This window comes from Geospiza fortis, unplaced genomic scaffold, assembly GCF_000277835.1.
Source record: "Geospiza fortis unplaced genomic scaffold, GeoFor_1.0 scaffold40, whole genome shotgun sequence".
Lineage (NCBI taxonomy): Eukaryota > Metazoa > Chordata > Aves > Passeriformes > Thraupidae > Geospiza > Geospiza fortis.
Genome location: NW_005054297.1, coordinates 8,559,362 through 8,573,819, shown reverse-complemented (window position 1 = coordinate 8,573,819; position 14,458 = coordinate 8,559,362). Strand labels below are relative to the sequence as shown.

General features: G+C 36.5%; 1 protein-coding gene across 1 annotated transcript; it reads right to left on the bottom strand.

The window, feature by feature from the left end:
- Positions 1-301: 301 nt before the first annotated feature.
- On the bottom strand, positions 302-13,421 carry DTHD1 (death domain containing 1). The gene is given in 11 exon segments (XM_031055583.1): positions 302-503; positions 505-589; positions 1,150-1,207; positions 4,797-5,052; positions 6,022-6,080; positions 6,926-7,102; positions 7,749-8,082; positions 8,567-8,666; positions 8,669-9,081; positions 9,083-9,335; positions 13,145-13,421. Coding segments are annotated over 11 exon segments (2,214 nt in total).
- Between the last annotated feature and the right edge of the window lie 1,037 nt (positions 13,422-14,458).

Below are 14,458 nucleotides of genomic sequence, written 5' to 3'. Positions count from 1 at the left end.
TATTGTGTTGACTGTGTATGGCATGGGCAAACAGTTAAAGCCCTCAGAAATCTATGCAGATCAGTCTTGTAATTATTTATACCTATATTTTCAATATCTGACTTTTCCATATAAGAAATGTTCACTTTTATCAAGCAAGGACGTGGCTATTATACTTTGCTTATTAAAGAGGTTGTAAAGTAACAAATAGTCTTCTCCTGACTGATATCCCTGTCATTTGTTCATCCAGAAGTATCATGGAAATATTCATACACTTAACAAGAAAGAAGATAAATTGGACTGTGAGTTGCCAGTGATTCTCTCAGGTGAACACCTTATTTTGCGACTTTAAATGAAGTTCTTCTAAAAGATCACTTCTGCTACTCTTCTGCAAATATCGAGACAAGAGCTGCTGTTTATCAGTTGACTTTGGAAGGGTCTTTTTCCAGCAGCAAAGCAGCTCATACATCTGGTGTGTTAAATTATCAGGGCATTTCAGCCTAACAAGCTAAAGCACACTGTAGAACAGGTAAACATAAAGCAAACAATGATGTATTATCTTCTGCAAGCTCTTGTGCAAGCCAGAACAGCAACTTGTCCCAAAGGGCCTCTGAAGGGCAAAAATTAGTGAAGTAAGAATAAATCTTCCTTTTTTTTGAAAAGCTTTTTAAAGCTGGAGGCTCGGTAGCTAAACTCTCCAGCTAAATAGGGAGTCTTTTATACTTTGGTGGAAACATCATCTCATATCATTTCCAATGCCATTTTTGGTAACTGCTCCGCAGTACAAGTTGAATTTAGTCAAGAGCAGATTCAGCAATGATCTATAATTTTAATAACTGAATGGGGAAAGTTAGCAATAAAATAAAATTGTTTCAGTATTTACTGCAACTGATTCATCAATTATACTGGAGCTTTCCAGTACAAACTGGATTTCCTTATACACAAAACTATATGCTGTTCAAGCATCCCACCACAACAAGAGCTGTTGCATTTCCTGGTAAACAGATCTCTTTTCCTTTGACTATCTCTTAACATATTAACTGTTTCCTTTCTGAATATGGCATTTTCAAGTGTCAGTAACAGCTGAAACAAGCCCTGGAATTAAAAAAAAAAAAATAGCAAGCATAGGTCTTTTTTATATTGATATTAATTTAATGGTTGTTTTCTTACCTGATGAATCAGAAAAAATTCTTTTTGTTCTTCGTGGATGGTGGATCAATTTTTCATGCTTTTAAAGAAAATGTGTTGAGGAAAGAGAAACGATGATGAGGGAGAGGTGAGTCATATGATTTGGGAGTGGATTGAAGTAAAATCTTGGGGGTTCAACTCTAAGCATTTTAAATTTTTTCTACTTACATAGAATATTTTTGTCATTATTAAAAACAACACCGTCAACAGGTATAAAACAGTATATAGCTATTAAAATAAAGAAATTAACAAAATTTTCATCTATCAAGTGGGTGTTTATTATCTCTTATAAAAAGTTCATCCTTCATGCAACTTTACAAATATTTGATTAATAGCATTGTGCCATAAGTGATATATATAAACTGGCTGTATAGAAAATCTGTATAGAACCTTCCTAGATGTGACAGATTCTAATTTTGAATACTGCATTAGCTTTGCCTTCCTTTCAAGGAAAAGAACAATTTCTAGTTATGCAATAGTTGTGAGGTCAGGTAACCACACTGTATTTGTAGCTATAGTTATTCATTTTACATAGTTCATCTTTTAATAAATCATCATGAAAAATCATCAGAATTCAAAAGCTAAGTTCCATGAGAAAGTAGAGAGTTGTTCCTCTTTCTTCTCTAAACATTGGAGAGAAAGAAAAAATACTTTGTCCTGTTTTACCTATGGCTGAGAAAGATGAAAGTCTTCTGGGCTTTAGTGTTGTTTCCTACTGCATATAGAACAAGAAATTACTTACATAAGCACTGAGCACAAAGAGAGACTAGTTTGTATGAAGTGAAATTCAGATTTTTTTGTTTGAAAATGAAATTATCCTCTTTCAATGCCCATGTTACTTTTGTCATGCACATTCACTTGTATTACCTGGCTGTTTATTCACAGCTCTCCCAAGCAAATTTGCCTGAGGTTTATTCACTGATCTTCTGTTTTTCATTTGGGAATTAAGAACATGAAACTCGGACTGGAAAAGTTATTGTTTTCTTTCTGATATACTGAGCATTATGGAGCTTATCTTAATCACTTCTATAACACAGGCTTTAAATATTGTTCAATATTTGGAGTGTCTCAAACGTACTGACCTGCACAGCCATAAGGTCAATATATTCATAAGCATTATCTATTGTGAATTAAACAGCCTGTACACAGGCTGTGATGTACACATCAGGTCCGTACACAGTCATCCTGGGAGGATGACTGTGCATCCACAGGATGCACACATTACGCACTGCATGGCAGTGCAAAACCATCCTGTGCTGTACTGCTCTGGAGACCTTGGAGCTTGGACTGGGACACCTATAAAGGACCCTTCCAACCCAAGTTATTCCATGATTCTGTGATCTGAATCTGCCTCGTTTTGCATGATTCTACAGCAATTCTGTCATTGCACACGCCCCAGTGTGAAGATAGAATGACATGACTAAAATCTTTCAGAGTAAAGGGAATATAAAGCTCTTCCAGAAGGGGGCGTTGCTTTTCTTCCAAGACTCAGCTTTTGCTTTGTCTAATGATGCATTTGTACTTAAACTTTTTTCATCCATTAATGAAAATTTACCACCTCAAAGGTCTGTGTTAGATTTTCAAAGTTATTGTAGATGAACTCAATTACCCATGCATTGACTTTAATCGGAACCACTTCATGCTACTTAATGTTAAAATAGTAGTAAAAATTATAAGAATTGAAAATCATTATTGTCTAAAAATAGTGTAATAATATACAATGCATTAGATTTAAACCAGTAAATTGCCTTTAAAGATTAAGTGTCTGTGGTGAAGTGCTAAATTCACCCATGGTTCAGCTGCACTGGCATGTGGTCCTGCTGTTCTGGTTGACAGATTAAGTAAAATACTCTTAGCAGTCAAAGCAGTTTTCTAGTCTGGAAGGCCCTTCAATTAGCCATGCACCTGCCTTTCTGAAGCAGGGAATAACATGCTATTCTGCTGTTAGACAGTCATTAGACATAAAACTTCAGCAGAATAGTAATTTCATAATGTCTATATGTATTACAGCAATCTATTTTTGCAAAGCATTCCCAGCCAGTAACATTGATGTGCTCTGTCAAATGGACCTCTCAGACATGACCAGACTCTAGTAGCATATTAAACAGGACAGACAGAAAAGGAGAAATTAATCTTTTACCTCCTTAGCCCACTGTGTCACATAAATACAAAATCTTTGAAATCAGTAAATATACACACACATACTTGACATCAAAACCTAATGCACTGTATCTGACTTGTGTTGAACAAAATACGTTAGAGGAGCAGGTGTTTTCTGTTGCTGAGGAAAGAAAAGCACCATAAAATGAATCATTAGTGAAAATGAGATTAATTCTGTAGAAATATATGTTTAAAGTAAAAACTGATATGAATGTTTGCATACAAAGTAAACAAACAGTATTTTGACCACTGTCAGCAATATATTTGTAAGTGGATAATGAAGGCATATACATATAGAAAATGGGTTATGATTGTACTGTTATTGCCTTCTTCACAGTAGAAATTTAGATGGGAATTTTACAGAAATGAGTGAAAATGTAGTAGTCAGAATGGTCACCTTAAAAAGACTCCATCTGTCTTTGTCACAACCAAAATCAGACATTCCAGATTATTTTAACTATCATCTGGAAAAAATAAATTGAGAAATGTGTAAAGACAAATTCAAAAAGAGAAACATGCTACTATTTATCACCAGAGATTTAGACCAAGTGTTTCTGTAAATATTTTGATATAAAAATGTATGCAAACTTGAGAGTGGTAGTTTAGTGGCAGCATTTTGTCCAACATAGTGTGCTGGTACATAGGCTCTTTGAAAAGTTTACAATGAGATTTCATTGCAGGAATATTAAAGATTATTTCATATGGCATGAGCTTTCACCGGAGATGGAGATCATTGCCCACATGACTGTACTGCAGAGGCTAATCAGGAATACTGGAATAATCAGGTGATAGGTGGAAGACAGGTTACACAAACCATTTAATGATCCTGCAGTTTGCAATTCTGTGCTCCCAAGACAATGAAACAAGAATGATACACCTGAAACTTCAGTAATAATTTCACAGTGCCATAATAATTTCTCCCTTCCAGGTGGGGAGAGTAGTTGGGTGAAAATTTTCTGCTAGAATTTTTTCCATGCTTATATTTGGGTATGGGTCCTTCCCCACAGCTAAGAGAAATTCTGAGAATGTTTGTACATTGATGATGCACCAGAAGTCTATCAGTGACTTCTGTGTTTGTCTGTAAATCAAAAATCAAACCAAGATCCTTTTTCTAATAAATGAAAGGTAAGGCAGAAAGGGAAATATGTCTAATATTATTGTAGGGGGATAGAATATAAGTAAATAAAGGAAGTATAGAATGTATGCTATAAGAGTTGCAGCTGAGCTAATTATTAAGGATTAGGAACAGGCCCGATTTTAACAGGCCACAGCTGCAGCCAATAAGAAGAGTGTTATAAAGGAGTGGATTGGTTGGTTGAGGGGAATTGGAGTCAGTTGGCTGCTGTGAGGACAAGGAAGAGTCAGTGCCTAGAGGAGCTACCTATCAGAAAGATCAAGGAGGTGTGAAACTCTAGCAGTATGGAACTCTTGCACTATAATGACAACATATTATCAAGTGAGAAGTGCACCTTTGGCAATGTTAATGCTAATTTGCACAGTGGTGACTGGTGTTGATATTCATTATATGGTAAGGTTTGTTCCCATTTCTTTGGCATCATCTCTCTGCTAATTTTATAAAACACTGCTGTTCCTTTGTAATGAGGTGAACTGTGGTTACCAAATTCATCCACTTCTTTAATTTGGAGCTCCAGCCTTGGTTGTCTTTGTGAATGAAAAATCAATCTGTAGACTTTCCTGAAGTCCTCTCCATTCCCTGCAGCCCATATAATAAAAGATTTTTTTTTTTAAAAAATTATCCTGTATTTAGATGCATGGCATCTAAAATAATTCATCAGCATGAGTCAAGTAAAGGCAATCATATAACATTTGATTGTTCCTTGGTTGTTCTTTATCATTCCTATTTATTAAACATCTGAGTTCAGCCTGCTTCAGTAGTAGGTGTATCTTTGTAGCTAGCTTTCTTAGCCCTTTAATAGCTGGCTTCAAGAATAAGTGGTGAAGGCAATGCTACAAGTTGAAAATCAAGGAACAGAAAAGGAGTTGTGTACATAACATAAAGAAGAAGAAAAATAAAGGGGTGTTGTGTGAATGGAATTAAAAGTATATGCTTTCTGGTTATTCAGGATTGATAGCTATGTGTAACAGCAAAATGAATGGCAGCAGACGGATAGATGCTTTTTTAGGTTTTCTAAATCCGTTTATTTGATACAGCTACAGACAATGTCCTTGGTGTATACAAGCAGACACTTCTCTTGGAGCGTCTGGAGACTTCTCTTTTCCTTTCTTTAGAGTACATGGAGTTTTCAATGGAACAGTTTATGTACAAAATGTTCAGAGGGCCAAATACATATTTATATGTTCAATCTAAGACAGACAGAAGAGATTATATGCAATTTAGGGTGAAAACCTTTCAGAGGCTTCTTATCTCTTTTCCCTATAAGCAAGTCTTTGAATGGTGGCAGCCACTACATGGAATTTTCTCGACTGCTAACAGAAATGGCATAACTATCTCTCTGATCACCTCAATTCATAGTGCAACTCACAACAGGCAATATTTTGCCTTGGTTTCTTGCTCAGTCTAAGTGAATTTACTTGGACAAAGCAGCAGACAGAAACCTGTCCTTTAAAAATAATTCTTAAAATACCATGTGTTTCTGAGGAACCAGGTTTCACAGAATTCACAGGGATTTAAGAGATCATCTTGTCCATCTCTCCTGCTCAAAGCTGGGTCACCTAGAGCACATATCATGTCTTGCTTTCAATGCTGAAATTGATGGCTCACTTGGCTGAATCTAAATATAGAAAGAAATTTTATAATCAGCTTGCAAAAAAACCAAACTCTTTTATTACATGCCTGGATTTTTTTCCAAAAATTGGTTTTACAAAATTAGTTTATCTTTTGGAGTTGGCTAGGCTATCACAGAAGAATCAGACTCCTCTCTTTAACCCAAAAACAAACTTACCCAAGTAACAGCACTTTATACAAAGCTCAGAATAATGCTTGAAAGTCATCAAAACCTGGAACTTCTATTGCCTAAAATATTTATATTATTTTGTTTCCGATTTGAGTTCAAGTTTTGAAACTCATGAGCTTTCTCAGATTTTGAAAAATTTCTGAGATTTTTCTAATTGTATTTTTCATAATTTTAATATCTCCATACTTCCAAATTAACATCTTGATGGGGAAAGGGAGAAACACAACTGAAGCAGAATTTGAGACTTTACTCAGCCTAAGACTAATACACAATAAAAACCTTTTGTTGCACTTGCTGGCACCAAGGAGAGAAATTGTGAGAGAAATGAGTCAGGTGAGAGAAATGGTTCCATTAACTTGATCACTAGGCCAAGCAATTAAAGTTTTGAGTTGACACATCTTTATTGAAAATGACTATATTTTCTGAACTATATCAAACAAGGGTAGATAGGGTAGATAGATCTTTTTTAGCTAAAGATATCCCTGACATGTGGTTTTAACAAAGCTGACAGGAAATCTGCATGTACAGGATGTGAAGCTGCAACCACTTTTTGTAGACTTCTGATATTGGAAGAGATTGCACTTTAACATCATTAGCATACTCACTTCAGAGCTGATCAGATAACAGGCTTATGGAACAAGTACCACATATTTCAAGCTCACCTTTAACTGCATAGGTGCCAGAGAACTGAATGTTGCTGGATGGTAACAGAAAGAGATTCTAGAATCCACGTTCAGCTTTTGTAAGAGTCCTGCCTTTGGAACAGTAAATGTTTCCTTTAAGCATGACGACACAGAAAAAACACCCAGATAATAAATTTTTACTTCTGCAAAGCTTTCCTGATTAAAGAGAATGTGAGGTTAGAGTATTGGAGGGAAAGGAAGCTGTGTTTCACAGTTTGAGAAGGTGACGTTCTCTACAGAGCAAAGTATGAAATTAAAATAAATTGACTATTATTGCCACCTGCATGCCCAAGTACCTGGTGATCTCTAGTCATCATGTGATGTTATTCATATTCCAGTGTATGATTGGGGTGAAATGAAATAAATTTATAAGCTGGGTGATGAATCTGGTCCAATACAACACTTCTGCATTTAAAAACTGTGTTCATTTGATGTAGTTTGTACTTATTTATCCTCATGTAACTATGTTACTTTGTTGTGATCTAAAAGCACAGTAATTCCCCCTAAATTTTGCTTTTATCAAACAATGCAATGCATTGCACTTATTTACAATAATCATGAAACATTACTAAACCATTAGTATTGTGGGATCAAGCATTTGCTTTACATTGTAAGTAAAAAAAGAATGTTAGTAAATACTAGTTTTCAAATAGAATTAGTGCTTGAGAAAGTAGAAAGTTCTGTTTAACCACACATAGTTGGTAATATAATTTAATAATGACAACTTTACTTGAAAAACTCCAGAGTCTTAACTGGGAAGCTCAAACTCTGCTTTTGCAATCCTTTGATGAGAGTTACTCACCTTACGGTTTCACTGGTATCCTTGCAAAGAAATAGGAGTTAAGTAGTTTGACTGGAAGTTGGTATTGGTCACCTTCACCATAATCTCCCGATAATTTACTCTGAAGCATGAAGTAAATGGGATTGCAATGTTGATAGGGAAAAGTAGTTTTTCATAATCATAACATTCGATACTGAGGACATTGCTGAGCAGCTCCTCAGAATCATCCACCACCAAGGAACTAGTGTGATTGAGTATATTACACTTCAGGTTCTCCAAAACAGTTGCAGGGACTTCAATAAAACAAGCTATTTCCTAGGGTTTTTTTCCACTCCCGTCGACTAGAAATCTATTAAAAAAAATTATTTGTGTTTTGAGTGGGGCAGCATTCTGTAGTTAAATACTTCGATGTAATGATGTGCTATAATGAAGCATAAGAAGATAATTCAGAAAAATATTTTTAAGAATAAATGAGAAAATAATGAAAAATTTTATGTTTAGCCTGTTTCAGAACAGCTTACAAATTGCTGTAAAACTGATGATTGGGGTCCTTTTGTAATAGTTTCCAACAATTTGAGGATTATTGACTTTACTGGCTGTGACTCAGTCCCTCTCTGGCATAAAAAAATTATGCAGATAGAAACTTAGGGTAACTTTAGACTAAAGGGAAAGATCTTCATTGCACATATTCAAATTGTACACTGCTGTTATGTGCACAACCAGCATCTGTTCAGTACATGTATATTGAGTTTCTGCACCCACACATGTTTATAAGTTAATAAGCATTAATTATGTACATCTGTTCCTAAAAAAAAGGAAGAATATGTGCTTGTCCTTTCTTCATCCAATATCTAGATTTTTGTTCTTCTTCTAAATCACTCACAGAAGGATTCACATCAGGAAGATCATAAGTTTGTGCTGAAGAAGTGAAGGTACTTAGGTAATTTCTAAAAATCTCTTTTTTTTACTGTCTTCCATTTTCTCTGTCAATTTGTGGTCTTTGCTTTCTAGCCCTTTTAAATTGTCCCTGACTACTTCCTTTTTCCTCTGTTCAAAAGAATTTGTGGTGCTTCTGTCATAAATGTCCTTCAATGTCCCAGACAGAATGTCTTCCTCATTGCTTGTAAGAGCATCCTGAAAAGCCAGGTCTGGAGGCTTTTCAGTAACAGAGCTACCTCCATGAAATTTTCCACTGCACTCTTTTTTCCCTATAAAAGAGACAATCAGTAGTTGTTCACCATCTTCCTTTTTCATTGGAGACTCTCTGCTGGTATCTTGTTCATGAGCAGCTAAGGATGCAATTGTCCCCACAGTTTTAATTTCACTTTTGTGGGTTTGATTGACATTTTGACTTTGTCTTGTTCAGAAAAGGAGTTCTTTGGAATTGCTGTCTGGAACTGGAAGATGCTTGCACAGAGTCTGTTGCTTCTCCATCCGAATAATGCACATCTGTTTTTCCAGAAGCATTTTCACCAGTTTGGTTCTGAGAATCACCGTCTTGTCTGCAGCTTGCAGCATAAAATTTATTTTCTGCCTCTTGAAGGTGTGAGATAGTATTTATAAAATAGTCCTTCACTTTCTGCAGATAATCTATAATTCCATTGTATTCTGAGGCAAAAAAAAAAAACAACCAAAAAAACCAATTACCTTTTGCTATGAAAGCTAGACAAGAATGTGAAAACTATTATACTCATATTTATTGAATTCCATATAATCCCATAGAACTATTCAATACATGAAGCATGCTCTATTTCCTGGCTTCCATTTAATGTTTTTGCATATATTGCTATTCAGGTGAAGTCAATTTCTAAGGAACTGAATATAGGCAAGTACATTTTTATACTTGTCTAAGAACAACTGTGTGTATATTTGTCAAAATTTTACTCTGGCAACTCTAATGAACACTTTTCTAATGATCAGACACTAGCTAAATTCTTAATGACAATCAATCCAAAGCATGCTATTGATAAAATATGGTCAAATCAATTTGGGAAGATCTTTAAAATGAAATATTATGTTTCCTAAAATTGAATCCTGTAAGATTCTAATGCATAGGTCTCAGCAAGGCTGTTATACATGGACCTAATTTTAAATGCAGACCTTAGAAGCTCTGAATTTTGCTATGAAGAAGAGATGACAACACAAAACCACCAGCTCACATATAATACAAGTTCAGCAGTATGTAATATCCAGTTACAGGAATGGTGAAGTTGCCCTTGCATGTAATTAAAACCGCTTTGTGAAGAAGAATGCACAAAAAGCACACAACCACTATGTGCCATTCATGTAAGATTTTAATTTATATATATTTTTGATCCCTTATTTTTCTTATCTTGAACCTTTTCTTAGAAATTATTCCAGATATTCTCTCCAAGGATTTAAAATGTATTACTTAGAGCTCTTCCTGCATCTTATGCTGTCAGACTCTATAACTGTAGAGGTATCTTCACTGGTTAGATATATTGGAAACCTTGGAAAATTTTATTACTGTGTGCTGTATGAGATCCTGGGATAATTTTGTTTTGCATGTTAAATCTTGAGAAGTCAATACAAACAAGACAATAGGCATAAGGTACAGTATGGTGTGCTCTCCACAGGAAAACAGAAGGGGCTGATACAAGTCTTACAGGAAGCCTTTGACTTAACATTCACTTTTTTAATAATGTCATATGAGGTAAATAATACCTCAAGGTTTTAATCTTGGAAAATAATTTTATTAAGAATGCCATCACATATCAATGTGATCTAGATAGGTCTCTCATCTCTATTTACATCTGATTAATTTAAACCTACAAAAAATACAGGTCAGAATAGATTTTTCTTATTTAACTTGGTCTAAAAATATTCCTTTCTAATACTTCCTCAGTTTCCAAGTGACTTATTAGACTTTGACTATATTTGCAAAAAAAATAAAGGAAAAAGGAAGCAAATGTATTTTTCAAGTATTGTTTACACTGGTAGTTTCAAAAAGGAAATACTATTTTACTGTTTTTCCACAGACACTTTTACAGTAATTAAGAAATTCTTGACAGTTTAACAGGACTGAGACATAAAAAAAAAAGGATTGGAAATAACAGAGCTTTGTTTGCAGAAGGGGTTGTAAAATACCACTTCCCAGTTTCACCGTGAGTTAAAGGTCAAGCTTAGGCAAAACTGTCAAAATTTGCATTTCCCCCCTGAATTTTTCATTTTCTAAACAAAACAAAAAATCCTCAAACAAATTGTACAGCCCTTTAAACTTCCCTAAAATCAAATATGAAGATAAGAGGGTAATTCAAAACAATGTCATTTTCTCATGCAGTAAATGTGACTTTTCTAATATGGGCAAGAAAAGGTATGGCCTTGTAACCATACACTATCCAGTTGTGTCACATGGAAGGACATTTTTTCCATTCAATTACAAGGTTAATAATGAAAAAATCTTCTTTTGTGGTTTTCCCAGTCCCCATTTACTTTCTAATACTTTGTTTTCTGTGTTTTTTCTGATGTTTGATAACACAGCTTTAGAATAAAGAGGTAGTTTATATGCAACTGTCTCCAAACCTCTTTGCTGAGTGTTTTAAGGGATTTTTTTCAGGTGAGGAATAGCAGCTTTTTTGAAGAGAATTGGAAGATTGGAAGATTCTTAGAAACCTGACAAAAGAAGAACTGCAAAAAATCGCATAAACCACAAGGCCAACAGGACATTTATCTTGCTTGGGGCCTAGAAGGAGGCTTTTAAAACTCAAATGTTTTGTTATTATTATAGACTTTATAAATCCGTAGGTTAAGACTCAGAAGACACAAGCATAGCTAAACATTTCTGTCTGTAATCTCTTTATCTTTGCATCACAGAATCATTGTAGAAGAATAGAATGGTTTGGATTGGAATGAGACGTTCTTTAAGGTTCTTTCCAACCTTCCTCCCTGTCATGGGCAGAGACACCTTCTAATAGACCAGGTTGCTCGAAGCCTCCTCCAGCCTGGCCTTGAACACTTTCAGGAATGGGGCATCCAGAAGTTTTCTGCCTACTTCTCCCTCTTCCTGTGTCTCATTACTCTCTACGTAAAGAATTTCTTCCTAACGTCTAATCTAAATCTCTCCTCTTTTAGTTTAAACTGTTCCCTCCTATTCCAGCATGTGATAGCGTCCATGTAAAAAAATCACTCTTCCTCTTTTTTAGAAATTAGGAGGATGCAACAAGGTATTCCCAGAGCCTTCTCTTCTTCAGCCTGAACAACCTGAACTCTCTCAACCTTTAAAGGACAGATGCCCTGATCCCTCTGATCATCTTCATGGCCTTCCTCTGGACCTACTCCAACAGGTCCATATCCTTGGGCTGGAAACTCCAGACCTTTATGCAGTACTTCAGGTGAGGGCTCACAAGGGTGGAGTAGAGAGGGAGAATCACCTCCCCTGGCTGTTGGATGCTCTTCTTTTGAGGTTTAATGCTGATAGACCTTTGATAAAAATTTTAGTTTTCTCTTCTTCTTTGATAAATGCTGTTAATATGTAGAAAATTGAGGACTGAGGAAAAAAGTGTGAGAACCAGCCCTGCAAAGAAAGTCCGAGAAGAAGAGAAGGTACTGCAGACATGGGGCAAAGTTTTCCTTGCAGCCCATGGGAGACTAGACTGGAGCAGTTATCGTGCATCCTGAGGAGGACCCAATGCCAAGGAAAGTAGATATTCCCTGAAAGCACTGCAGTCTGTTTAGAAGCCAGTTTTTGCTGACAGGAACTGCAGACCATGGGAAGGACCCACAGTGGGGCATGGAAAAGAACAGGCAGGAAGGAATGTAGAGGGAACCGTTATGGACAGACTGCTGCCCTCATTTGCCATTGCCCTGGAGGAGGTAAGGAATTGGGAGTGAAGGAGTGAAGTTGAGCATGGAAAAAAGAAGGGGTGGAGGAAAGGTCTTGTTTCAATGTTTTGCCTTTGCTCCTCACTATCCAAATATATTTAAATTGACAATAAGTTAAATTAATTTGTTCCATAAATTAAGTCTACTTTGCCCATTATGGTAATTTCAAGTGATTTTCTCTATGTTAACTCAGGATTTTTTTCCATCTTATTTTCTTTCCTTTTTCTGCTGAAGAGGGGGTAGTAAGTTACTGGGTCTGCATCTGGCGTCTGGCCAAGATAATCCCACTAAAGTATAGAGTACATAAAACTTTGAACAATTCTGTTTAGTTGATTTTACTTTAATAATTTTTTGGTTGCATAATGAGAATTATGAGTCTCATATTGAATCTCATGGAATGGACTCAAAACCCGTGTGATACAACTGTGGGAATATGAATTAATTTGGTCTAATAAACTACCAAGTACTGAAATACTAACAAATGAAAATTAAGTCCCCCAGCATCGTCAGACAGCGGAACTCAGCATCTAATATACCCAGTGTGTCTTCTTACAGGTAAGTCTTTCCATACTTGCCTGGACTTCCAGTCAATTCCTTGTCTTTATCATGGAGAGCACTCAGCAAGTGGCAGATGTCTTGAATAATTTCTGTAGCATTCTCCAGCTGCTGGCTGAGAGATCTGCTCAGGTCTTTTGCTAAAGAGGTCAGTCCAAGCACATACTCCTCCAAACCTCCTTTATCCAGATCACTTTTCAGAAGCACATCTCTTGCTAGAAAGTTCAGGCAAGAGATTTTTCCTAGGACTTGTCCTGATTTCCCTGCAGGTGTAATATTACTTTCAGCTATATCCATTTTATGTTCAGAATATGCTACTACAATTTTTTTTTTTTTTTGCTCCAACTCTTCCACAAGTTGTTGTCTTTGGTTCAGGCTACTACACTGTTTAGCATTTCTAGCCTAAATGGAAATTTTAAAAGTACTGTATTCCACAAGCCAGATTCTAGCTGAGAAACTCTGAGCTGATGTTGACTATTAAAAAGTTACTAGGTGACAGGAAGGAGTGGCTGTTCTGTAACCACAGGCAAGGATTGTCAGAAGATGCCAATGTACACCATGCACCTTTAAGGGAGGTCATGTGACTCAGTTATGTAGCAGTGACTTACTATTTCAGGATATCTGAGCAATTTCTTACTTCAGTGGCTACAAATGATCAGTACTTACAAAATCAAGTTTAATTGGTTATTTACAATTACATACTCGCCAACAATGAAACACAGACGCACAGAATCACTAGGGTGGAAGAGACCTTTAAAGTCATAGAGTCCAACCCATGCCCTAACACCTCAACTAAACCATGGCAGCAAGGGCCACATCCAGTCTTTGTTCAAACACATCCGAGGCGGTGATTCCACCACCTCCTGGGACAGACCATTCCCAGTACTTTATCACTATTTCCATAAAAAACATTTTCCTAGCATTCAACCTAAACTTCCCTTGGTGCAGCTTGAGACTCTGTCCTCTGGTTCTATCAGCTGCTGCCTGGAGAAAGAGACCAACCCCACCTGACCACAACCACCTTTCAGGGAGTTGTAGAGAGTGATAAGGTCACCCCTGAGTCTCCTTTTCTCCAGGCTAAACACCCCCAGCTCCCTCAGTCTTTCCTCACAGGGTTTGTGTTCCCAACCCCTCTCCAGCCTCGTTGCCTCCTCTGGACATGCTCCAGCATCCCAATATCCTCCCCAAACTGAGGGGCCAAAACTGCACACAGCACTCAAGGTGTGACCTCACCAGTGCCAAGCACAGGGCAAGGATGACCTCCCTGCTCCTTCTGGCCATGCTATTCCTGATACAGGCCAGGATGCCCTTGGCCTTCTTGGCCACCTGGGAAC